Source organism: Carlito syrichta, unplaced genomic scaffold (genome assembly GCF_000164805.1).
Source record: "Carlito syrichta isolate Samal-C Ts95f unplaced genomic scaffold, Tarsius_syrichta-2.0.1 Scaffold304473, whole genome shotgun sequence".
Lineage (NCBI taxonomy): Eukaryota > Metazoa > Chordata > Mammalia > Primates > Tarsiidae > Carlito > Carlito syrichta.
The window spans coordinates 670,127-696,581 of NW_007248569.1; the positions used below are offsets into that span (position 1 = coordinate 670,127).

Genomic DNA, 26,455 nt, shown 5'->3' on the forward strand with positions numbered 1-26,455 from the left:
CTTTTGCAATCAAATGCACAGAGTTCTAGATATTTAATGTTGCAAAGAGGAAAAAGAAATATCCATGATATATAATTTTAGTGCATTTAAGAATTCTAAAATTTGCTTCAAATGAATAATCTACAAAAGCAATGAATTAGACCTATATTTATGTTGCCATGGTTAAATCTCAAAAGCATAATGTTGTGTGAAAAAAAGTAAGTTACAGAAAATAATGTATAGTATGTGCTAAAGTATAAATTATCCAAAAGTAAAAAACATGACTCTCATACAAATATACAATGAATGTGTATCAAATATTTTATTTAACTTATTAATGAGGGCAGCAATAACATATTTTAAAAGGTTCAAAGAGATTTTTTTAAAAAAACAAACATATATAAGGCTATATATAATATCAGGAATTATGAAATGAATTTTCTCATAGATACAAAACTGGTTACTATCTTGTAGGACAATGATGTTAATATTTGAGATCATCTTTCTGTGAGACAGCTGTCAGTTATATGTTCACCAGATCAAATTTATTTATTACAGACAGCAATCATTTTCATTATGGCTGTTTTCTACAACTTAACTTTAACTCTACAGTTAAAATAGCTGGTCAATAGAGAGACAATGAAATGTGTACTTTTTATAGAATCAGATAATTCCCAAGGGATGGGAAAGGTGAGGGTGGGGATCCACTATTCAAAGCCGAACAAGTCCTTGAAAGGAAACCATTAATTTCTTTTGTACAGTTCCAAATCTCTATCATTCTGTCTCGTAGTAGTAATGTTGCTACTGGTGAAAATGTAAAACCACACACATAACATTCATTCTAACTGTATGCATGCTACGGTACCAAGAATGAATGGGAAAGCTACTAGCCACAATTATTTCAGTAGTTGCCTGTTTGCAGACTGGAAAAGATTACTGGTTTGGACTTCAGAAGGTACATTTTGTTCTACGCTCATGTTTTTTAATATATATATATATAATATGTATATATTTTAAAGATAGAAAAAATTTGACAAATGATGTAGTTGTTCCAGTGTGATGAGAATTGTTGGATTATTTTTCTATCTTTTAAACATTTTTTTGGACAAAAAAAGTTTATGACCATTTCTCTCCTCTGGTTCAACCCCTTCACTGTAAAGAAATGGAAACAGAAGTCTACCTAATTAATAGCATTTATTCAATGATACCATATTACCTGGATTATTTCTGTCTTCTTATCATGCCCAATTTCCTCCACTTCAGTCTTCCTCTTTATTTAAGGAATATTCACATATTCAGATTCTAGTAAGGTATTAGGAAGTAGTTAGCAGATGTTCATGGACAGTAACGCTTTGGTCTATAATGGGTCTCCTGTGCAAATCATCAAATTTTTCATCGGGATGAAGTAATAAATTGTAGCCTAGTTTTCCACAATTGCTGGGGCTTTTCTTATTCAATTCATGATATTATTACTGCCCCTCAATGGTGGTTAGTCATATGTTGTTCTGAGTGTTGACCTTTCAAGTCAGCTGTGAACGTAAAAATTACTGCCTGTTGGGGTTTCCCCTTCTCAGTGGTCTTGCTATGATCAGACATGAGCAGAACTTATGTCTCAAAGGGAATGTAATTTAAAATTAAGCTGGATTTCAGTACTCAGAACAACTGCAAAAGGCCACAGATTGGTGGACCTCACAGCTTTTAGGGCCTGGGAGGGGATGGTTAACAGGTTCTTCTGCCAGGAGACCAATACCAGACCCAGATGTGAACCGTTTATAGGTCTCGCCAAGCCTCTCATGGAACCTTGAGCATAAGGACAACCCAGGCAGAAATGGAATGTGGGCACTTTGGACCAACAATACAGACACCTCCCTCCCCACCCTCCTTCCGCTCAGTAGCCCATATTCCTCATGGTTCCTCCCGTGGAGCCACGCCTGACTGGCTCATGATGTTGAAGTGTGTGACCCGTCTCCTTAACTTCCCAGCAAATGGGAGGCATTGTGGGCTGTAATTATATGAGACTGAAAAGCTCCTGTGAAACTGTTTTGGTGATGCTGACAACGAACGCGATGCCCTGTTGAGTCCTCACCTGACTAAGCAAAAACCATTCAGGCAAATAAAACACTCCCTGGTGGTGGCCTCATGTCACTCCATAGCATCTCTACCCCAACACCCGTCCAGTAGTGACGCCCTTTCCGTACGTAGATTTCTGTCCCCGCCTGCTTGCCTCTCAGCCTGCAGGGGGCAGCCAGTCCTCCTCCCTCAAGGGGCTGTCATCATCCTTCCGCCTTCCCATTTTTCTCAGATCTCAAGCCCATGGTCCGACGGGTGCATTTCAGGGTGTGTGCGCGTAAGACTTGCCTTCCTGCGCCTCGTGTCCTTAGACAAAGCTTGCCAGGGAGGAACCAAATTAATGAGGTAAAAAGAAATGCTTCACCTGTGATCATCAGCTCTTGCTTCAATCCATTGTCCGTCTTTGCCTGTATATGGCTGTCTCCTGATTTTGCAAGTTAAGAATCAGGTGGTGTCATTGTGTTAACAGAACAATAGTAGTCATCTTCCAAATTAGGAGAATAAAACTTAGCATGTTATCCACAGGAAAAGTTAAGTTTTTCCAGGTGTTGGTTCAACTGGAGAACGGAGCAAGGTGGTACTTCATGGGAAGTGGCTATGCTTATTTTTGGTTTTCAGATGGGAGGCTGGGCAGTATGAATGGCTTCCATTTCTTCCTGAAGAATGAAGTTGAAAGAATGCACTTAGGAATGGAATAGCTGAAACCTGAGTTCTGAACTTTTCTTCAGTTTCACATTTGTGTGCCTCTGTCCCTAAGGCTGAAAACAGGAGATGATTCTTGACAAACTCAAATGCTTGGATGAGGATGAATCATAAACAAGAAATTTTTGCTACGGGGGAATTGGTGTTTATGTTTTACCTGGTAGCACATCACCTGTTTTACCCTCTGGTGACTCTGCTTGAAAAAAAGCGAGGCAGAAGAATTGCCTTAGTCATGATGGTGAAAGGAAAGGAACCTTTATTTTGCCACTATTTTATCTCAATGGATTAAATGAGTAGGTGTTGTCTCGAACACCTGGGGAGCCTGCCTCACAGACAGCTGCCGTCAACTCCTCCCTTCATGGGAAGAAAAGTGCCTGATCCTGGATGACAGAGGTCAGCTTAGCATTTCACCCCAACATCAGTATTAGCTTAGGTTGTACCAGAAGCTGTGGCAGTCTAGGTGGCAAACACTCATAGTTCTGCCCACCTGGAGTTTTTGTGGGGTTAAGTGCAGATTTTAATTCATTTATTAGGAATCAGATACTTAGGGTAATAAAATTTGGTGACTGTTCCCTCCTGCACCCTAGAAAATTCATCTACAGAATATCTCAGTAGGGTTCCAGGATGTTAAAAGTATTAGTGTGGCTGGGCTTGGTGGCTCAGCCTATAATCCCAGCACTTTGGGAGACCAAGGTGAGTGGATTGCCTGGGACTATGGGTTCAAGACCAGCGCTGGCAACTTGGCAAGGCCTCGTCTCTACAATAAATAAAAAAAAATTAGCAGGCTGTGGTAGTGTGCGCCTGTAGTTCCAGCTACTTGGAAGGCTGAGGCAGAAGGATCGCTGGAGCCCAGCAGGTCGATGCTGGGGTGGCCGTGAATGTGCCACTGCACTCCAGCCTGGGCGACAGAGTGATACTCCAACTAAAAAAAAAAAACATTATTAGTGCATGTCAAGAGCTAGGTAAGCCGGGCTCGGTGGCTCAGCCTGTAATCCCGCGCCTTTGGGAGGCTGAGGAGAGTGGATTGCCTGAGCCCGCGGGTTCGAGACCCACCTGGGCAGCGAGACCTCATCTCTACAATAAATCAAAAAATCAGACGGGCGTGGTAGCACATGCCTGTAATTCCGGCTACTTGGAAGGCTGAGGCGGAAGGATCGCCGGAGCCCAGCAGGTTGAGGCTGCGGTGGCCGGGAGCGGCCACTGCACTCCAGTCTGGGCGACAGTGAGACTCCAACTCAAAAAAAAAAAAAAGTGCTAGGTATTTGGGGATTAAAGACAGTATAAAAATGCCCCTTTACCCTTAAGAATGTTAGCAACAAATTCATTTGTGAGGCTAAGACCCTACTTCATAAGTATAGAGATATATATTCTGTGAACACATGGAAATCTGTCTTGGCCTGTATTTTATAAGCACTGATTTTACCATATTGGAGACATTTGATATTTAAACACTGCCTATTGGATTGTTGAGAGAGATTCATGAAAGTTACAAGTCTGCTATAATTTTAATACCATCTTTATCCTTATGTTAAAGAGGTTAGAGGAGACATTTTTAGTTATGAATTGTACTTTGTTCATGGCATTTGTCAATAAGATATACCTCCAATTATTTAAAGTTTTCTGTAACATTCTGTCAGGACCTTAAATGTGGCAAACTGTTCAAATTCCGAGGCAATTTGTTTTCAACTTCTCTTCTTTTAAGTTGCTCATGTTTTCACAGATGATATAGCCTGTGTTTTTCTTCACTCTGCATTGCATTCATAATGAATCATCTATTTTGTATAGATTACTAATCTTTATCGAGAAGTAGGCAAACACATGATGACTGTAATGTAAACCTGTTTTTATATTGACCAAACAAGTATAGTCTATTCTTGATTTTTACTTAGACATTTCTTTCTGAGATTTTAAAAAAATCACTTGCTACCCTTTTGATAGATTTTAAATTACCAATACAATTGTGAAGTATTTTTGCTTGTGTTTTTCTTTATTTGGCTTAAATCTAAATTGTTGACTATTTTGCTTGTTGTGGTAGTATATTAGTATATTTTCTTAGGAAAATTCAATTTTGAAAGTTATTTTAAAAGAAAATTTAGTTTTAAGTAAGTAGTGACTCACTTGTCTGTAAATCCAGGTCTGTAATCTCTGCCTTTGGGAGAACAAGGAAGGAAGATTGCTTGAGCCCAGGATTTCAAGATCAGCCTGGGCAACATAGCAAGACCTTGTCTCTATTTTTTTTTAAAAAAAGATATAGATATAGATATATAAAATAGATATAGATATAAAATAAAATATCTAAAATTTTTTTTTAATTTTAAAAAATAAGCCAGAATATTTCACTGATATCCCTAGGAAAAGTAGTCTTTACTAATGATACACATTTCTTAAATCATTGTATTTATATACAGATACACATTTCTTAAATCATTGTATTTATATACACAGACATTAATAATTAAATATGTTGAGCAGATCTTTATAAAGGATGTAGATCACATAGCAAATGTGAAAAAAACTACACATAGCCATCTTTGTGGTAGTCTGAATTTCAGTTATTTTGCTCAAATAAATTTGCTGAGATTTCCAGGATATAGATTTGTCATTTATAATTTTTAAAATTAGCATCAGCAAGTTAATATGTTTAATATTTCTGTATTGAAATGAAAAGAGACATTAATTTGAATTAACACTAAATACATTATACAGTATCTTTTAAAAACAATCTATCTGATTTAATGATTATGAATTTAATAGGTTGAATACATTTCTTCATAGATGAGTTAATAATATCACAACCCATCTTTGTAATTAAGTATCAAGAGCCTATTCTTATTAACAACTTTAAGGCTGAGTAAACATGATCTTAATTAAACTCAGATAATGCTAGGGGATGTTGATTGCTGCAGTAAGGAGAATAAAATGATGCTGCCTGACCTTAAGAAATTATAAATATGGGAATGTTGACAAATGAAAATAAGCAGCAAACACCTAACTCCCAAGTCAATATTACTACAAGAAATTAGGTTTGGTTTTAAAATGTACATTTGAATATTTAGAAGTGTTCTTTTCAAGCATTTTATACAAACCCTGAATATGTCAACTCACTTTACCTAGTTTGGAAGTCATGTGGAAATTCCTGTTTCAGGAAGCTGGTATGGGAGATGTCTGTCCTGAATTACGAAAGAATTGCAATAAACTCTTAATGGAGGTTGGGGACTGCACAACGGAGACAGTCGCAGAACCCTGACCTTGCTATAGATGAATTAAATGAGGTCACTTGCTGGGTTCTGTCACCCTTTGCTGACTGTTGTACTGATAATAAGAAAAAAGTGCCCATTTGTATTGAAGAAAAGCAAATGAAAATAAGATATACACCATCTGCTGATTTTGCGTTTGCCTTGTTCTTTGAGGCTTGTGAAAGTAACTTTGCAATCAAATTAGCCATTTTATAACTTCTTCCTAGCAGAAACAAGAAAAAAAAATAGTTGCCTTGTGCCCATATGTAGTAATTGATTTCTACTTTCTGGATAAAACCAATACCTGCCCGGAGAAAAGACCCATCACTATTCTTTTAATACACTGGAATCTGTTTTTATGATTCCAAAACATTTACCTTAATAAAGAATTTGTGAATGCCATATACAGGATGAAAAATGGATGAGTGGTGAAATATATTTCTCTCAGGCATCAGCTGTTCTGTTGACAAAAGGCACAAATATGAAATTTGTCTAAATAATTAGATTTTTAATTAGTGCATCATTGTAAGATTAATGTCATTGCGCTTCACTGCATGTAATTTTGTATTAGAAATTTTGTGTCAACAAAGATGCTACCTGTGGTTTGCTGATTTGAATCCTTAATTTATCACCGGTGTGTATGACATGTGACATATTTGCAGTCAAGCTCTGAAAGAAGGCATTTGATGATTGCTCCACTGGAGGTGAGGAATATTGATGGTGTTATGCTATATGAATACATCATATTCTGATATTCAAGTGGCAGCCTTCCCCTCAAGTATTCGTGAATGCATAATAATTCACAATAACTTTAACAATAGCATGAGTGGGTAGGTTGTTCCATCTAGGGTATACCTACTTTGAACCTGTCTTAATGTTGTTGGTACTTTATTTTCTTTTTAAGATTTTATTTTTTCTTTCCTTTTGACAGTTGCCGAACAAGCAACCGGAAAAGCTTGATAGGCAATGGACAGTCACCAGCATTGCCTCGACCACACTCACCTCTCTCTGCTCACGCAGGTAATAGATTTTGCTTTCTGGAGTTCTTAAATTGTCCTTGGTGGTGGGGGCTTGTAAAATAATCCAAACGTTTGCGATTCAGTTGTGTCTTCACATCTTGTCGTGGCTGTTCTGTCATTTTATCACTAAGTTGTTCTCGCTGATCGTTTGGTTCACACCCAGACTTTATCTTCTGCTCGAGTGCTTGAACTCTGAATTATAGAAGACTTTTTTACATGAGGTCACTTTTTCAATGACTTTCTCCACTTCGAAATTTTTGGATGTTGCAAGACATGGTTTCCATGTTAGAATGTCTTTGGAACGTGTAGACGTGATAACTCACACGAAGAGGATTTGTGTTTGGAACTATTCAGTGTGTTTCTAAGACTGAACCTGTCTAGTATATTGTGATAACCATTGGAGGGACAATGAAGATTCAAGTGATGAAGCCCTTGGCCTCAAGTACTGTATAGAATTAGGAAGATAGAGCCGTGTTATACTAAATATACCATGAAGACTGCTTTGCATGATTTTTTTTTCCAAGTTCTATCCAAGATGATGCACTCAGGAAACTCTGGGAGAGTTTAAAGGAGGCATTTGCACAAGATGTTGAAAGAAGAGTAAGACTTTGAGAGGTAGAAATGGGGTGAGAGAAAGGGAAATTCCCAGTGTATGACTTGAGTATGAGACTTGTATGCTTTAGAGAACTTAAAGATAGAAAGGCAGATGAAGGTCAGAAGAAGGAATTTTAGCTTTGAATACTTTCAAGGACTTTGAGGAGGATCTGTGTTTTACAATGGGAGCTTCAGGATTGTGAAGAATGATGGGTGGAAAACATGAGCTTTTAGCCTACTTTAATTGTACTCTTATAGAAACTCTAATTTGACTCTGATGTACTCTCAAATGGTCTTGGTTTCATAGTTAAAGGCAGAACTGTCTCTCTCTCGCAGAAGGCAGTTCTGGATCTCAAGGGACCTCTCAAGTTGACATTCCGAGTTGTCTGTTATATGACTAGAGAGAAAAAGGGAGAGAGAGGTAGTTGCTCCTTTGGGATGAAATTTTATTTTCCCCATGGTAATAAATAAAAGGTGGTAAGATAAAAAGATAAACTGATAAAATTATGATAATGTAAAATAAGTATTAACATCCCCAAAGACTTCTTCCCGGTAAAACTTTTGAGGCAGAGAAGCTCTTGCATAGATGAAGACAAGTTCTAGACCAGCATCATTTGTAATAACCAAACATCTGAAACAACCTAGATCTCTATCAGTTGGAAAACGGATAACTGAATTGTGACATAGTCATATACAGAATACTGGACACATAGAAAACAAATGAATTAGCTCTGTACATATCTGCATGAATGAAGTTCAAATCTGGTGTTGGGCAGAAGAAACAAGCCACAAATGAATATTACTTAAACCTTTCACATAAAGTTAACATGATGCTACATACACTATTTTGTTTAGGTAAATATATGAGAGAGACTCCAAAAAACCCAGAACTTATTTATAAAAACTTGTGTATTCTTACATGTGTAAACTCCAGTCACCTTCTGAATACTCTCCATTTGAAGAAATACACCTATCAAAATGCTTTTTCCACTGCTCAAAACAGTTTTTGAACACATCAGTTGTTATGCCTTTTGGTGCTTCTACCACTTTTTGTTTCACCTCTTCTACTTTGGCAAAATGTTTTCCTTCGGGGAAACAACAAAAAAAAGTTTGCTTGGGCAAGATCGGGTGAATAGGGAGGGTGAGGCACAGGGGATCATGCCGTTTCTGGTCAAAACCGGTGAACACTCAGCATGGTGCGGGCAGGTGCATTGTCATGTCGGGAGAACCAGTCACCTGTTTGATACAACTTGGGATGTTTCTTCTGCAAATCGTGATACAACCTTCTCAAAACTTCCAGATAAAAACTTTGCTTGACCACTTGATCTGGAAGAACAAATGCCAAATATACTACAAGGGGTCTTCCCTCCAAATAATTCAGTTTCTTTTTTGAGGGGGTGCCCCCTCACATATTTAGGTGTATAATATATGTTATATAATGTGTAATATAATAATTATATTCTATATGTTAATTATATAATGCTATATATATATTATATATATATATATTATATTTTTTTTGAGTTGGAGTCTCACTCTGTCACCCACACTCGTGACCACCACAGCCTCGACCTGCTGGGCTCGGGCGATCCTTCCTCCTCAACCTTCCAAGTAGCTGGAACTACAGACACTCACTAGTAAACCCAGCTAATTTTTTATTTATTGTAGCGATGAGGTCTCACCAAGTTGCCCGGGCTGGTCTCGAACCCACGGGCTCAGGCAATCCTCTCACCTCTGCCTCCCAAAGTACTGGGAGTACAGTCTGAGCCACCGAGCCTGGCCTCTATATATATTTATAACAAGAGCCTGAAGGACAACATGGCAATTTTAAAGACCAATTTCATAATAGTAGTCACCCCTGAGAGGGTGTGAGGGGTATATAACGGGAAGAGGCGTAAACAGTAATAATATTGTATTTTCAAAGCCATGTGATAAGTATACACTCTTTATATTATTACCAGTTCTGTCTTTGAGATATATATTACAAAATTGTCCTAATAGCAAAAGCCTGAAGAGGATTAAACAAGGCCGTATACCTTGCTTGGGGATTGGAGCTATCTCTTTTTGAAAAATCTTTACATTCCTGCAGTATCCAGCACAATGCCTGGCAGTGTATACTAGGTGCTAAACAAATGGTGAATTCTATTTCTTATATATGATTTCATAGTGATTAAAAATTTTAAATTTACTCTTCTATAGTGTTTTCTAGTGATTCCGCCATCCTTGATGTGCCTGTTGATTAGTCTTTTATTGCTGTGGTTTTCTTCACTTCCAATATTGAGAAAATGTTGTTAAGACGTTACAGATTCTTTTAATTATTCTTCTTTTCTCTCATGGACTTAGCTCAGATTATTTTCCCTTCAGCATTAATTTAGAATTGAATCAGAGTCATGGGCAGAGGGAAGCCTGCCGTTCAAGTTCTGAGAGTATTTTCCTTTATGTTAGGCGGTTGTTATTCTCTCAGAGAGAATAGAAGTTTGTCAGCCTTTCGGTGAGAAGTGGCATTTATCACAGTCTGGAAGATTCCTATTTCTGTGTGACAAGAAGAAGGAAATGTTCATAAAATACAGGACCAGTCCTCATGTCTTGATAACATACAACACCTCTTTACTCCCCACGCCCTTTGCCTCGTCCTTTCTGTTGCTATGTTCTCTATCCTGTGTTGGATACACAGAGTGTCAGGTGATGTCTAGATGTCTCCATGAAACACAAGAGAAAGAAAAGCTGCCATTTCTCAGCACTTATCAACCTAAGATACTATAAAGTTACACTTTCTGTTTTTCTTAGGAAGGGATTATGTGAGCCAAAACACTCATCACTGACACATAAGTCTGTACCCATCAAATGAATCAGTAGAGATGGGGACATTAATTTGTGTAGGTATGTCAGTAGTGCTCTGAGGAAAAAGAGATGTTGGCACACACAATGTCATGGAGCATATCCTCACACACAAAATAGTGTCTATGGGGACCTAGGTATATTCCTAAAAGAAAGCAGGACAGTCCCATTTTAGAAAAGAAAAAAAGTCGCAGAAAATCACAGGCTCCTACTTCCAGGAAGATTCTAAGCATGAAAAATAACTCAGAAGTTCCAAAGGAAAAGACTAGTGTGTCTCTCCTAAAATGAAGATGTCTATGTAATAAAAAAAATCAAAGTATGAAAAATATTTCTGTACCCATAACTAATTGCTCATCTGATTGCTTTAATATACAAAGAGCTTGTGTAAGTTGATAAGAAATGGCGAATGCCCCTAGAAAAATGGGCAAAAGGTGTAGATACCATGTCATGGGGAAAAAACCAACCAACAAAAACATATCAAGTGGTGCTTCATTGTAATCATAAGAGAAATATGAACTAGGATAATGAGATAGTATCATTCACCTAGCATGGTGTCAAAAACATTTTTTAATTGTTAAATTCCAATGACAGCAAAAAAGTAGGAAAGCAGTCCATTCCCTATGATGTAAGTGTTCATGTGAATTAGTGCAACCATTTTGGTTACTGATTTGCAGTATTGATTAAAATTTCAAATGCATTTTTCCTTCTATATAAAGGAATTTATCTTACTCATATTCTCACAGAATAACAGAAAATCGTACGTATAGCATGACTTGTAACTAGCAAATGGAAAGTTGTTACCAGTTTTTATTTAACTTGCCCTTTAACAATGAACTGGTCAAGTAAACAATGATTCATGCATGTAATCCAGCACTACCTGGTTCTTTATGAAGAATTAGATGGGCTTTTATGTGCCTGTATTGGAAAGATGCCCAAGATAGACTGTTAGGTGAAAAAAATCATGATTTCACACACGCATGTGTGTTTTATAATGTATACACATACTTTTGTATATTCATGCATATTCATAGGAAATTTGTGGAAAAAGAAAAGAGAATCTGTTAACAGTGTTTATCATTGGAGATAGGGAAATTAGCACATAGTACTTTTATAATAATTAGGCTTTAAAGATAAAGCCAAAAAGAAAACAAAATAATATCTGTAGCAGGTTTCTATTGCTGAGTAAGAAATTACCCATAATTTAGTAGCTTAAACAACATGCATTTATTCATCTTACAATTCTGTAGGGCTGAAGTCTGGGCAAGCTTGCCTGGGTTCTCTGGTAAGGGTATCATAAGGCCAAAATCAAGGTGTTGTTTGGGCTGGGCTCTTATATGGAGGTTGGGAAAGAATCAACTTACAAGCCCATGCAGATTCAGATCCTTGCCTTTGGGACTGAGGTCCCCGCCTCACCCTGGCTGACTATCTGCCAGGGGCTGCTTTTTGACATCTAGAGGCTACTCCCAGTCATCTTCTGGCCAGCAACCGCACATCCAGTCATTCTCATGCTTCAAATCTGACTATTCCTCCTTCCATCAACCAGATGAAATGGAATTTTTTTGAGACAAGGTTGCCTAGGTCACAGTACAATGGCCATAGCTCACTGCAGCCTCAACCTCCTGGGCTCAAGAAATCCTCCCCCCTCAGCATCCCAAATAGATGAGACTACAAGCACATGTCACTGCACTTGGCTTTTTTTTTTTGTAAATACAAAGTCTGGATATGTTGCCCAGCGGTCTTAAACTCCTGGCCTTAAGCAATCCTCCCACCTCAGCCTCCCAAAGTACTGGGATTACAAGCATGAGCCACCATGTCCAACGGAAACTTTTATTTTAAAGGGCTCACTTGATTGGGTCAGACCTCAAATAATCCCATATTTTAAGGTCAGGTGATGTGGGACTTCCAATTACAGCTGAAAAATCTCTTCATAGTAGTAATCATGTTTGATGGAACAGCTAGGGGACTAGAATCTAGAGGAGAATGTCTTTAGAATTCTGCATACCACAATATTACTTCTGTGTTGTATTCTGATTCAAATGGTTTAAAAATGGAAATTCTCAAAGTGATATTCACAGAGGGTGGGCCACAAGGAGGACCAAGATAAATAACTGAGGCCGTGACCCCAGATGTTTAAAGTCTTTAAGTGGCAAATGTGGCCCTATTAGCCAAAATACTTGTCTTTTTGTGTCTTCAAAATTGTTTTACAGGGAATTTGCAGGTGCTTACTTTGTTATTTGTCTTGTTTTGTTTTTGAGTTGGAGTCTCACTCCCTTGCCCAGGCAAAAGTGCAGTGGCATGCAGTGGCCAAAGTGAGGGGATTGCCTGAGCCCATCGGTTCGAGAACAGCCTGGGCAACTTGACAAGACCTTATCTCTTCAGTAAATGAAAAAATTAGCCTGTAGTTCTGGCTGCTTGGAAGGCTGAGGCAGAAGGATCGCCTGAGCCCAGCAGGTCAATGCCAGGGAGACTCTGTCAGCCTGGGCGACAGAGTGAGTCTCCAACTTAAAAAAAAAAAAAAAAAAAAGAATACAGTCTGGGATAGAAAGGGTAAGTAAATATTCCAGTGTGCTAGATATTCCTGGGAGCATCACTATGTTATAGCTCAGTGCCATCCTTGATATGGGCAAGAAACTTCATAATAATCCACTGCCCTAAAACCTTAAGCTGTAAAATTGGAAGATGTATAGTTGTGCAGTAAGGGATTTAGTAAAATCCAAAGTTTTGGCCTACGATACCAAGTAAATACTTTGTTTACCACCATGCATATGACTATGTGTCATTTAAGGATATGGTAAAATTTCACAAGAAATTTTGAAAGCTATGCTCCCAAGACTCTAATGTTCAAGGCTGATTTGCTTAAAAAATAAAATGTGACTTTCTGATTGTAGCAGTAAAGCTAATAGTAGGAGATATGAGAAATTACATGGAAAATATAAGTCCCCTGTAAATCAACTACTCAGAGATAACCCTGTTAGCAGTTTATTGTATCCTTCGGTCTTTTTTCCTGTATGTAATCTGTGTGTACATATGTGTCTGTCCCTCTACATGTGTAACTGAAATGCTTATGCTGAAACTTTTATTGTATCCCCCCTTACCACCACTATTAGTTTTTAATCCATCAATATAAACCAAACATAATATCTTAGTATTTGTAATGGGCATGTTTTATTACTATAGAGTTTAAATATTTTCCATACTTGTTAATCATGTGTAACTCTTATTATTTATCTGTATTTTCATCCATGGTCACTCTCTTTTGTTTAATTTTTATCTTATTGATTTATAATAAACAAAGTAGCAATATTAAGCTTTTATAATCTCAGCATTTTTTTTTAATTTGCCATTTCCCTTTTTATAATGATGGAGGTGTATTTTTAATATTTTTTTTATTTTTAATTTTTAATGGTCCAGTCTGGCAGCCTTTTTCTTACTGTGTTCTTTCATTTTTGTTGTGGCATAGAGTTTCATTTTCTTGACAATCCTGGTCTTACTCTGAGAATTGCTTGCTCTGATCTCACTGCTTTCCCTCCCTCTTTGTGCTTGCCAGGTGTTAGTGACACGTTTCCTTACCTTCTCATACTCCTACAGGATGATGGTTTTCCCAGGCAGTAAGCAAGTTTTTGAGCAAAAAGGTTTTTCTGAATCCTTCCTAAACTTTATGGGCTAGCTTACCTAAAAGTGGGGGAAGATTGTAAGTCAAGCTGTCATTAAAACAGTTTCTTTCAGCTCCCCGGACTCCTAGGGGAAGTTATATGCATACCTCTGTGCTCAGATGTTTGTGATACCCTGTGGTTTTTATGCAGCACACAAAGGGGAGGCCATTACTTATGAATTTCAGTTTGCTGGTGAGAGCAACTTAGTCAATAGAGATGAATGATCTTTAAGTACCAGGAAAGATTTCTCTTTAGATAAGGTGAGACTAGGGATATAGCTTTGAGTCTAATAGAGCCTTTGTTTGGTTTATTTTGTGACTCTCATTCAAAAACCTTCAGCAGGTTTTTCATGACTGAAATATTATTTACCAAACTGTTGAACCTGCTTTATAGATCGTTAATAAAAATGTTCATTCAGCAAGGCAATAACCTCCTTTGGCTGCAGAGTCATGATAGTACAAGACAAATAGTTCCCTCATTCCCTTATATTTGGAGAATAGGACATTATGCTCCCATGGAGTCATGTGAATCGCTAGGCTTAATAGGAATTAAGTTTTCAGGTGCCACATAGAGCCACTCGTTTTAAATAATAGTATAAACTTTCTCTTTTTACTCCAGAGAGATCACTGACGTGATCACTCATTGTCATTTTTTATACAATTGGAAGTCAGTCTCAACAAACTCAACTTAAGCTTAGAAAACCTTGTCTTCAATCTAGAGTATCATTTTATGTTGGTTAAAATAGGCAACTCAAGTGTCTAAACTTTACCAGTTGATTCTCTTAGTAAGAGGTGGATAGAACATGACCTTGGAACATCTAATTTTATTAAAACCTTCTTCATTGGGTCCCAAGACAGATTCCTTATTCTAGTGTTTGTGTTCAAGCTATGTCATTTCACAAATTATATGTGTTCTGTGATTTCAAGTATTTCGTTAATCAATTTCTCTACATTATGGAGAATACCATCTTTCTGTGCTAAGCAGCACTTACAGTTTTCCTTTTTTTAAGTTCTTAGCCTTTGTGTAATTGCCAATTGTTAGCTTGAGAAATGATACGTCTTGCCCTTCCTGCTTAAGGAAAAGAATGATAAAATCAGATTTCTGACGTCAGTTGGTATGTTTTCCTAGTTTTTGGTTTTGCTTTGTGTTGAATCACTAATCGAGTATGTATACCAACATTATTAGTCTTTGTTAATTCCTTTATGCAGATCCATCTGCCCTGTGCCCTGCCCTGTTTTTTCATTTTGGCCCTTTGAGAAGACTATAATGTTTATGTGTAAGCTATTTCTAATAATACTTTAATGACTGACATCTTTCATGTTAGCCTAATCTTTGGGTGTAAGGGAATTTAATCTGAATGACCTTTGACTTAACTTTTTATTTTTTCCTTATAAATTAAAGCTATGGGAAACTGACTCATAAATTTAATTTTACATCTCCACTGTGTTAACAAAAATGGTGTCAGCTTCTTCTTCTTTTCTTTTTTGTTAGAACAGAGACCCTCCTGGGCAACTAACCAGGAAGATTTCACTTCATTGGGAAGTAAATTCCTTGGGAAGGGCTCTTCACTCTATTTGTTTTGTCTTCTTTCTTTTTTGTTTTTTCATTGTTATTTATTTGTTTCTGAGTTGGAGTCTCACTCTGTTGCCCAGGCTAGAGTGCAGTGGCATGCTCACGGCCACCCCAGCATCTACCTGGTGGGCTCCAATGATCCTTCCACCGCAGCCTTCCAAGTAGCCAGAATTACTGGTGCACGATGCCATGCCCAGTTAGTTTTTTATTTATTGTGGAGATGAAGTCTCACCAAGTTGCCCGGGCTGGTCTCAAACCTGCAGGCTCAGGCAATCCACTCGTCTTTGTCTCCCAAATGTTGGGATTACAGGCTGAACCACGAAGCCCGGACTGTTTTGTTTTTTTAAAATCAAAATTTTGCAGCATTTTTGTTGTGTTCATATGTCAACTGAGGATTTTCTTTAGCTAGGTTTATTGCTGAAGTGCCAGTTAGATCTTAATTACATATTTTTCAAGTTAGATTGACAGTACTTGATAAAAGATTGGATATGGAGTGAGAGAGTTTATCAAAGGTGGCTTCTTATTGAGACTATAGAAATGTGCAAGGGGCATTTCCCAAGGTGGAAGAGACAAGAAAAACAGATCTGAAATAACGCTTAAGAGTTCACGTTGCTGCCTATTGGGCTTGCATGCCCATGAGACATTTATGCGGCAGAAATCTGAAACTCAGAGGTTGAGTCTGAATTGGTGATATCCATTTGAAGTCATTAATTTCCAGTGGTATTTAAAACTTTGGGAGGAGAGGATATCATTGAAAGAAGAGTTTGAAGTGACAAAACAGAACCTGGGCCTGGCCCTCCAGTACCAATATTTTGAGGTCCTGAGAGGACAAATAGCTGTGAGAGACTGCAAAGCGGCAACCTGAGAGGCCAGAGGGAAAGTGAGACTGCAGTGTCATAGAATCCAATAGAAGGTGGGGCTCCCAGGAAGAGGGAGAGGTCAATTTTATGATCAAGTCACTTCACAAATGCTTGTTAAAAGAATAAATAACTATTTGTAGCGAAATGCTCATAGCCTTATTTGACTCTAGGGTCAGAAATGCAGCATGTGCCCTAATGCATGTCAAAGTTTACTTTCCCCCAACAGAGGAATTCTTTTAAATAATGAAGTACTTACAAAGCCTCACACCTAGTTCTTTATCATAATTATCTTATTTTGAAAGTAGTTTTAGCAGACTTTCATTTACCTTGTCCATAATATAATCCCCCACTGCTAAAAGCTGAGAGGGGCTATTGCGTTTCAAACTCTTCAATAATTTAGTTGCTAAGGTGAGACCGATACACAATCTCCCAAGTCCAAAGAGCAGCCAAGCAGGGCAGTGCTTCACCTAAAGTAAGGAAATCTCAAAGTTTCTATATTTCATAGAAAATAGATACTAAGAATTCGGGAGGTCACTTTTTCTGTGGGAAAGAGATTCTTATAAATTTTGGAAGGGAAAAGAACTCTTGAGAAACTAGAGTCTCAAAATAGCCCATTTTCTCAAACGTTAAGATAGGATGATCTTTTTAATTTTAAATTTTATAAAATATTACAATTGAAAATTAAAATAATTGGTTGATCAACTTTGCCTACTTTTTTGGGGGGGTGCTTGGTTTTTGAGTTGGGGTCTCATCGTCACTCAGGCTGGAGTGCAGTAACATGATCACGGCTCACCGCATACTCAACCTTTTGGGCTCAGGTGATCCTTGTGCCTCAGCCTTCTAAGTAGCTGGGACTATAGGCTCTTGTCACCATGCCTGGCTTTTTTTTTTTTTTTTTTTGAGAAATGAGGTCTCACTATGTTGCTCAGGCTGGAACTTTGTTTACTTTTGAATATCTACTTTTGAATTAGACATTTCAGGTTTAAATCTCATACAGTATATAATTATATATAATTATGTATTCATTGTTTTAAAATATGCATGCATAACTAAATTAATACATTAATAATATAAATGATAATGTATTATATACATCTTCTAAATCCCTAAAAGTTTATATATTCAAACTGGGAAAAAATAATTTTTTTTATCTGTTAAAAAATGGGAGGCCAGGTTCGGTGGCTCAGCACTTTGGGAGGCCAAGGTGAGTGTATTACCTGAGCCCATGGGTTCAAGATCAGCCTGGGCAACTTGGCTAGACCTTATCTCTACAATAAATCAACAGTTAGCCCAGCATGCTAGTGCACACCTGTAGTTCCAGCTGCTTGGAAGGCAGGGGCAGAAGGATTGCCAGAGCCTAGCAAGTCAATGCTAGAGTGACCATGAGTGTGCCACTGCACTCCAACCTGGGTGACAGAGTGAGACTCCAACTCAAAAAAAGGGGGGGTGGAGATTGCATTGTGTCTCAAGTTACTTTTATTCTAAGATATGATAAATGATCATCTAGAAAGTAAAATATACTTAAAATTCTTACTAGGTCACTCCTTACCCTTGCAGATTTCTCAGGCTGGACTGCTTCGATGACTGTCACAGTGACTTCCTATGGCCTTGGTTTTTCTTGTCCTACAGTGGTCCTAGCTCACTCTTCACCTGTTTACTCCCAGGTTACCTCTGAATTTGAGTTAGAGGTCCTCAGCTATGTGTAAAGACACACTGTCTTCATAGGGCTGTTAGCTGGCACAAGTGTGTGGATTTGTATCACAGATAAACTCACTGTTCCACGGAGATAAAAGAACCAGAGGCAGGGACCCCATGAGCGTGAGACCCGCCCGCTGTCTTCATTAAGTACTCAGTACCATACATAGAAGGCTAGATGCTCCACACGACCCAAGTGGCCTCTACCTATTGGACAGCCTGTTAGGAAAGTTTAAAAGTATCTTAAATTCACATACTTATGCTAAAGAGCATTTTCCCTTTTGGCACTTTTAAATTTCATATACAGCAATGCGTCTCTATCTTTGAGCTTACTCTGACATAATTACAATTTCAGCTTTAATGATGTTTTGGTATTTACTGAAGAGAATTGAGTACTTCTCTACCAAAGTCATGTTGAACTGCAGGCTTTTCAAGTTCTAAGCTTTCATGTGAGGAGTAACAGTGGATAATTACAGAGCTTGCCGTGAAATGTTTAGGTATACACACACACACACACACACACACACACACACACGTGCACGCACACACATACACGCACGACACTGGTAACCATCAGAACTTTAGAGAGTTCAGCTGAGAAGGGGAACTCATTAATTGGAGTCAGGAACGTATTTTGGTTTCCCTAAACTAAGGAGGAGAGTGGAGAAAACTTGGAAGTATATAAATACAAGAAAAGTTATATAGTTTTAGAGGGAGAGATGATTTTTGCTTGAAAAAAATGGATATATTTTAGGCATTTTTAGAATGTTCTGTTTAAAATGACTTTTTTCTATGTATAAAAGTTGTACATGTTCAGTGTAGAAAATTTGGAGAATATGAGAAAGTATAAAGAATACAAAAATCTTCTGTATTCTTATCAATAACTCAGAATGAACTACTGAATATTTGAGTATATATCTAAATATGTATATTCTATATACTTATATCAATTATAATATTTGTAATGTGTGTATACCTAAATTTGTATGTATAAACCTAATTTGTGTATATATATAAACATTTGTATATATGTGTATAAATATGTGATCATAAATATAATTTTGTGTCTAGATCATTTTCTTTTGGTATTTTGAGTATTTTTACATGTTATTACATTTTTTTCCCTCATACAGTGTTTCTACAGATACAAAACATTCTGTTTCATGAATGTGCCATAACTACCTCCCCCAAGGACATCTTGGCTAGTTCTAGTTTTTTTGGTTCTTATAAGCACTGTAATGGTGACTAGCATTATACATAAATCTTTGTGATTGGCTCTGATTAATTTCTTAGCTCAATCCGGAAAAGCATTCTTTAAAGTGTTGGCCTTTTGTTGTCTTGTATTTGTGATGTTGGGCCTTTCATTATTGTCTGACTTGGATTTTTGAGGCCCTAGGAGCCAGAGATTGTGTCCACGGGAAATGCTGTTTATGTGTTGTGTAGGCACCAAAATAACTTTACACATATCTAAGTACATCTCAAATATGTTCTCCCTTGCTGAAACAATAGCTAGTTGTATTAAACTTCCCAGAACTTTGTAGCCAGTGACATCATGGGACCTGGTGATATTAGTGAGGTCAATGAAGAAACTCTTGCAGGAGACTACAGAGCTGCAATTCTGTGTAGAAACCTCCAGCTCCTGTGTAACTCAGGAGTTCTGTAAGAGAACCCCTTTCATTTTGAGATCAACGACTGATAATGTATTCAGTGGTGTATGTAATAAACACTGGACCTCAGAAAAGGGATCTAGGTAGGCTCCACCCACCTCTCCCACACATCGGTTATAGTGCTCCTTTGGACAAATCACTCTCTGGGTGTCAACCTCTTCCTCTATCAAATGGAAAAAATTAAACTTGCCCTTGCAACTTTATGATTGTTTACATGTGGAAGTATTTGCAGTATTATAAAGTGCAACATGTCAAGTTTTAAGAAACTACCAAAGTATTACTATAAGCAACCTGAATTTATAGCTAGAAGTTTTTAACTAGAAATGCTAGGACATCATAGTGTATAAATATGAAGTAAATCAGGACACAGGCTTATTGGAGTCTCCAAGTGGGTTGCTGACAATGGAATGTGGCATCCATGTAACAGTATGCTGGGACACACTTGCAGTAGTCTGTGATATTTTCTTTTTGGCATACCAGCTTTTGGAGATGCCTCTGCTGGTACACTTACTCTGGATTTAGAGCTGGTTTGGGAAATTAATGGTATTTAAAAAATTCATTAACTCCAGTGGCTAGAACTATGGCAGTTAAAGAGGGGCTGTCTCAGTGTTAGTGGGAAGGAGTAGGAAGGATGATCTGTTACTGGGGTTCACAGCCCCCCACATCCCACCTTTGCTTCGACCAGAAAAGTTCAACCTGCCACATTTTGGGCTAGGAAATAAGTAATCTTTTGCTTGATCTAAAGAATTGGAACATACACACACATTTGTGCATGCATGAAGTTATGAAAACCATTCTAGGAAAATGAGACCAGTTGCACCTAGCGTACAGGACCCCATGGCGTGTGGGTGCCCAAGCCAGCTCTGGAACCCTGCTTCCCAGATCTGCCTCTTGCACACCTCCCGGCCAGGCTCTTGGACTGTGACGATGCCTTCTGGAGGAATCTAGGAAGATCTGGGACATCTCCAGAGTGAGCTTTGATTCACTTCTCTCTCTGCTAATGGTTTTCTTCATTTATGTCTCATCTGTCCTATTCTGTCTATGGACTTGGGTCCCCCACCTAACATAGATGGCAGTGGTGGGAAAGGAACCTCACTTTTCTAAAACACGTGTTTATAGGCATTTTGTTGTTATACTTATCTTTTATGGGCTGTTTTAAGGATAGAAAATGACACTAGTATTATTGTAGTAATGAACTATATTGTTGTGACTTATTGTAAAAGTATTCAAGTGATGAGCAGGGTATATAATAGTAAGCTAACAGGTCCTCACGCAACTAAATCAGGTCAAGGATGGTCAGCAGGGAATGGCGTCTACCTGAGAAACACACGGGCCAAGAGAGAGAAACTTCCTAGCCATTTTTATGAAACTTGTGAGTTTCCTAACTCTTCTGCTGATTCTCCTTTGGACATTCCCCTCATTGGCAGAGTCTGACACAGGAGCACCTAAGGACTTCCCCAAGGCATGAACATTCTAAAGTGGTCTGTTCATTAAGGTATCAGATGTTGGTGAACAAAAAGACTGGCATTTAATTACATAGTCTATGCTCACCTTTTATCCTTAGCTACAAAGAAGTTGTATTTTCAGGTTAATCTTACAATTTTATCATGGTCTGCTAACAATCAAATATGACATAGAACAATTATCTTCACTGGGTTTAATTTCCTTTCCTGTTAAAGGAGGGGATTGAAATACATAATATGCATCAAAAAATATATATATGTATTTTAAAATATTCCTTCTAAGGCTATAATTCCATACTTTTAGTTACTTTGTTTTAAAGACGATTTTCTTTTGCCTCGTGTTCTCAGGATTAACTTATACTGGCCTTGTGTTTTTCGTTGGAAGCAGGCTTTTAGTTTTCTAGGATCTGATGACAAATGACACTCAGCATCTAAAATATTGAAGTAGGTTGGGCTCCACAGACTTAAGACGCGAGGGTATGCATGCCTGAATGACCCACAAGCACATTCTGGATACGCACTTTTTAAATTCACCAGTATCTGAGGATGGTTCTCTTCGGAAGGAAGCCGGTTGTCCTAGTTCCTGTGCCACCCAGGAGCTTTGAAAGCTATTCCTCCACTTGTTTGTCTGGAATAGCCACACATCTCAGTTTATAATAATTGTATCTGTCCACTAGAACAATTAAGCCTGCAACTTATTTTTGCTGGAATTCTACAGTATTTACCAGAGTGACCAGTCAGTAAATGAAGGAATGAATTTAGTTTTGAAGGCTTTGAGAGAACACGTGTGTGGGAGGAAGTGAGGGGAGAGAGAGAAAGAAAGAGAGAGAGAGTTTGTGTGTGTGAGTATGAGAGAGAGATCCTCAGGGAAAGAACATGCCCTACTTCAGTGTTTAGAGATGCAAATCATCTTAAATAGGCCAAATGCAGGAAATGAAACAAGTTCCTTAATTGGTAAAAAGCCCACTTCCTTGTGGGATCCGTAATTTGGCTTGGGAATGGATACATTCTGGCATCCTTGAAATTGCAAGGAAAAAAAAAAGACAGGTAAATAGGTTCACTTTTGGTACTCTTGCCAATACTCCAGTAGGAAATGTTAGTTTTAAGCTTATCACTAGTCATTTTATTTGACAGTCTTGATTTTCAAAAGAGAAGGACCAAATGCAAATTCCTCTCCCTCCTCTGGAGACACACCTAGATTTCAACTTCAAGAGATGTACATCCCTCCCCTGACAACCAATTTCACATAAGCAGTATCAGTCTGCTTTGTCAGTGGTTCTGTGAAACTGTTTTATTTCATCCCTGCCGTTCTTACTATTGACATAAATGACAGATGTTCATTTCATCTGGTGATATGGGGCCTTAACCATTTCTGTCATGAGTCTGTGCCCATCTAGCCTGAGTCCCACTTAGCATTTTGTTCCTGAATTTGTCTTTAGTGGCAGGGTAGAAGTTACGGTATATAAATTTAAGTCATTGACATTTATATGCCTCAGATTGAGCAGTTGAGTTGTGGGTTGTGTGTTTGGTAGCTAATCATGCTTTTCATTAAAATATCTGTAACACCTGCCAACACCCCAATTTATAAGACTGCATTAATACTGAAAGTGAAGAATACACCAATGGTTGGTCTCATTTTTAGTAGAAATGACCCATTACCTGTGTACAACAGAGAATCTTGTGTCAGTGGTCAACTCGTGGCTAGATGGACAGGAAACAGAAGGTGGATTTTACCCTCCTGTACTGTATAACCTGACATCAGAGACCTAACACCTGTGCCAACAATCTGGCAGTTCTCTCCTACCACAAGGAAGCTGCTTTGTAAACTGTTGCCCTCCCAAGAGTATTAGCTTTCTCTATTAGATTTAAGAAACGACTATACTTTCTGATATAAAATACTCTGTGTCAGATAAATAGCGAATTCATTTTTTAGTTTGTAAAAATATCCGTTTTTGGTGGGGACCCAGATAAATGGAACAAAAGCAATGATCAAAAATACTATCAATTGGCCTGGCATGGTGACTCATTCTTGTAATCCCAGCACTTTGGGAGACTGAGGCAGGAGGATTTGCTTGAGACCACGAGTTCAAGACTAGCCTGGGCAACATAGTGAGATCCCATCTTTAGAAAAATAAAAAAATAGCTGGGTGTGGTGGACACACCTGTAGTCTTAGCTACTTAAGAGGCTGAGGCAGGAGGATCACTTGAGCCCAGGTGTTTAGGGTTATAGTGATCTATGATTGTACCACTTCACTCCAGCCTGATTAACAGATCAAGACCTCAGTACTAATGAACTAAAGACATGTAATGAAAAAAGAAATACTTTCCCTAGTTGGAAAAAGATTCAGCAAAATGGGTGTGAATAGTGAAAATAAAACCCTACTCTAGATATAGTCCTTGACTTTTTAATTTTTAAGAATTGACACCTACAAGCAACTGAAACTATTTGAACAGAAAAAAAAAAACCGCTTACAAAGAAATAAAATGCACACTGGTTTCAGTCTTCCCTTCCACTGATAGGTAATAATGTTATGGCAAGAAATCTCTATTTACTACAGAAGTGTGTGTGTATTATTATATATTCAAGGACACATTAAATATACTTTCCATGAATCTTTCCTAAAACAGTCACTTAAAGTTATACATAAGATGACAGGCACAGTGGTTTACACCTATAATGCCAGCACTTTGGGAGGCCGAGGCAAGAGGATTGCCTGAGCCCAGGGATTTGAGACCAGCCTGGGCAACTTGGTGAAACCTTGTCTTTTCAAAAAAAAAAAAATTTTTTTTGGCATAGTGGCGCACACCTGTAGTTCCAGCTACTTGGAAGGCTAAGGCAGAAGGATCTGCTGAGCCTAGCATGTCAAGGTTGCAGTGGCTCTGAGCATGCCATTGCACTGCAGCCTGGATGACAGAGGGAGACTCTGACTCAAAAAAAGATATACAGAAGATAACTAAAAGTTAAGTTGAAATGAAGAACTCAGATTGGAAAGATGAATTCTGAAAGTACTATTGTGGGTCCTGATAGAAAAAAGAAAGTTTGAAAAGATTCTTGAAAATACAGCAAAATAATAATTCACTAATAACAATATAGCTCTAGAACACACATCAACTAAGATCAGAGTAGGGGGTGGCAGAAGAACACGTGCTCAGTTCCTTGACTTACTTTGGAGAGTGGGGAAGGAAACAAGAATTATATTGTATTTCTTTTAAACTCATTAATTAGGTAAAATATACATTCAGGTATGCTTTTTGAACATATAAAGATAACAGCTTATAAGAATGAAAAGCAAAAATTTCCTTGTATGACACAGAAGAAAAGTTAAAAAACATACTCATCTTCACTTTAATGTGTAAATGTTAAAATTTAGTAGAACAGTATTAGTAGAACAGTATTAACATTATAAACTACTGAGATTTACTTTAAGAATGCTGATTAGTTTAACATTGTAAACTCTACTAATACATCATAGCAGTGGGCCAAATGTTCATCTAAATAGATATTTTAAAAGCACTTAATAAAATTAAACATCCATTTCAGCTAAAAATTCTTTAGAAAGTGAGGGTGAACAGAGAATTCAAAAAAGAGTAGAAAGACATCTAACTCAAACTAATGGCCAATATCTTACTCTAGTGAAGTACCAGAAGCATTCTGTTAAAATCTCTCCCCATTAACTTTATTCTACAGTTTCTTTACCATCAAGTAACATATAAAACCGAAACAAAGACGGGCTCGGTGGCTCAGCCTGTAATCCCACACCTTTGGGAGGCTGAGGTGAGTGGATTGCCTGAGCCCGCGGGTTCCAGACCCACCTGGGCAGCGAGACCTCATCTCTACAATCAATCAAAAAATTAGCCAGGCGTGGTAGCACGCACCTGTAATTCCGGCTACTCGGAAGGCTGAGGCGGAAGGATCGCCGGAGCCCAGCAGGTCGAGGCTGCAGTGGCCGGGAGCTGCCACTGCACTCCAGTCTGGGCGACAGAATGAGACTCCAACTCAAAAAAAAAAAAAACCGAAACAAGATCTGTAATTCACAGATGGTCAAATTTGTTATATTCATATAATACAAATAACCTAATCCAAGAGAATTCAGTAGGTAACTTTAAAAGTTAATAAGGAGTAGGTTGAATACAAGATAGATCTGTAGAAATTGATGTATATTACCAACTATGACAGGTTAGAAATGTGAGTGGAGAAGGAAGGAATTCCTGATAGCATTCCATGCTCTCTTCTCATTACTCTCAACTATTCCCCGTAAGGACAGTAAATATCATGCTTTGGGGTAAAGAGAAGGAGACTTGAAAGGGATTGCTACGAAATAAAGCAACAAAACATCATTTGATTTGGGGCCCCACTGTATTATTTTGAATAATGGAAAATAGCCTGTTCATTGGAAAAACGGCTTAATATTATGATTATTGCAGTTTGAATGCACTTCTAGTCAGAATTTTCATGAGTGTGTATGTGTTTTCTTCACTGCAAACACAGAATGCTCTCTGTCTAGTTTAAGCAGAGGATCCATTTATTAAAGCATATTAGATAGCTCACAGAATTTTCAGGAGCACCAAAGAGTGAGCATCGAAGGCCACCATAGCTTGAAAAAATACATGACAGCACTGTGCCAGAGCAAGTCCCCGCCCCTGCTGCTCCTGATCCCTGGGGTCCAGAAATTCCTGACACTGATACCCCCAAGAAGAATACCTCTGTCACCACGTTTGCCACCAAAATTGATTTCTTTGGAAGGTTCTTTTACCATCTTCTTTCGAATCAAAATTGAATTTAGTTTGAAAAACTCAAAAAAAGTCCAGTTTGTATACTAATTACAAAAAAAGCTGAGAAAGTGGCTGGTGACATTAACTTGGCAGAGGCAGGACTCACAATATAGGAAATTCCTCCTATCTAGGGAGCCACTTAGGAGATAACTGGGGGACCATGAAGATGACAAATGCTTACTATGGTAACTTGATGTAATGACTTCAGGGTACACTTTGGAAAAATGAGTAGGTATAATTAGATAAGAAAATTCAGTGAGTCAGATTTGACCTACCTGAGATTAGCATGTCTCATCAAGTGGCAATACTTCAAGCAGTCATTTACATATGAAAT

The 26,455-nt window shown here is 38.0% G+C and overlaps 1 protein-coding gene across 1 annotated transcript in view; it reads left to right on the forward strand.

The window, feature by feature from the left end:
- The window catches only part of LOC103262380 (microtubule-associated serine/threonine-protein kinase 4-like), a gene marked incomplete at its 3' end in the record, with an annotated part of 411,003 nt that overhangs the window by 354,546 nt on the left and 30,002 nt on the right, over positions 1-26,455 (forward strand). The window contains exon 6 of the mRNA XM_008060005.2: positions 6,919-7,007. Within this exon, the coding sequence (XP_008058196.2) occupies positions 6,919-7,007 (89 nt within the window). The remainder of the gene's footprint in view (positions 1-6,918; positions 7,008-26,455) is intronic.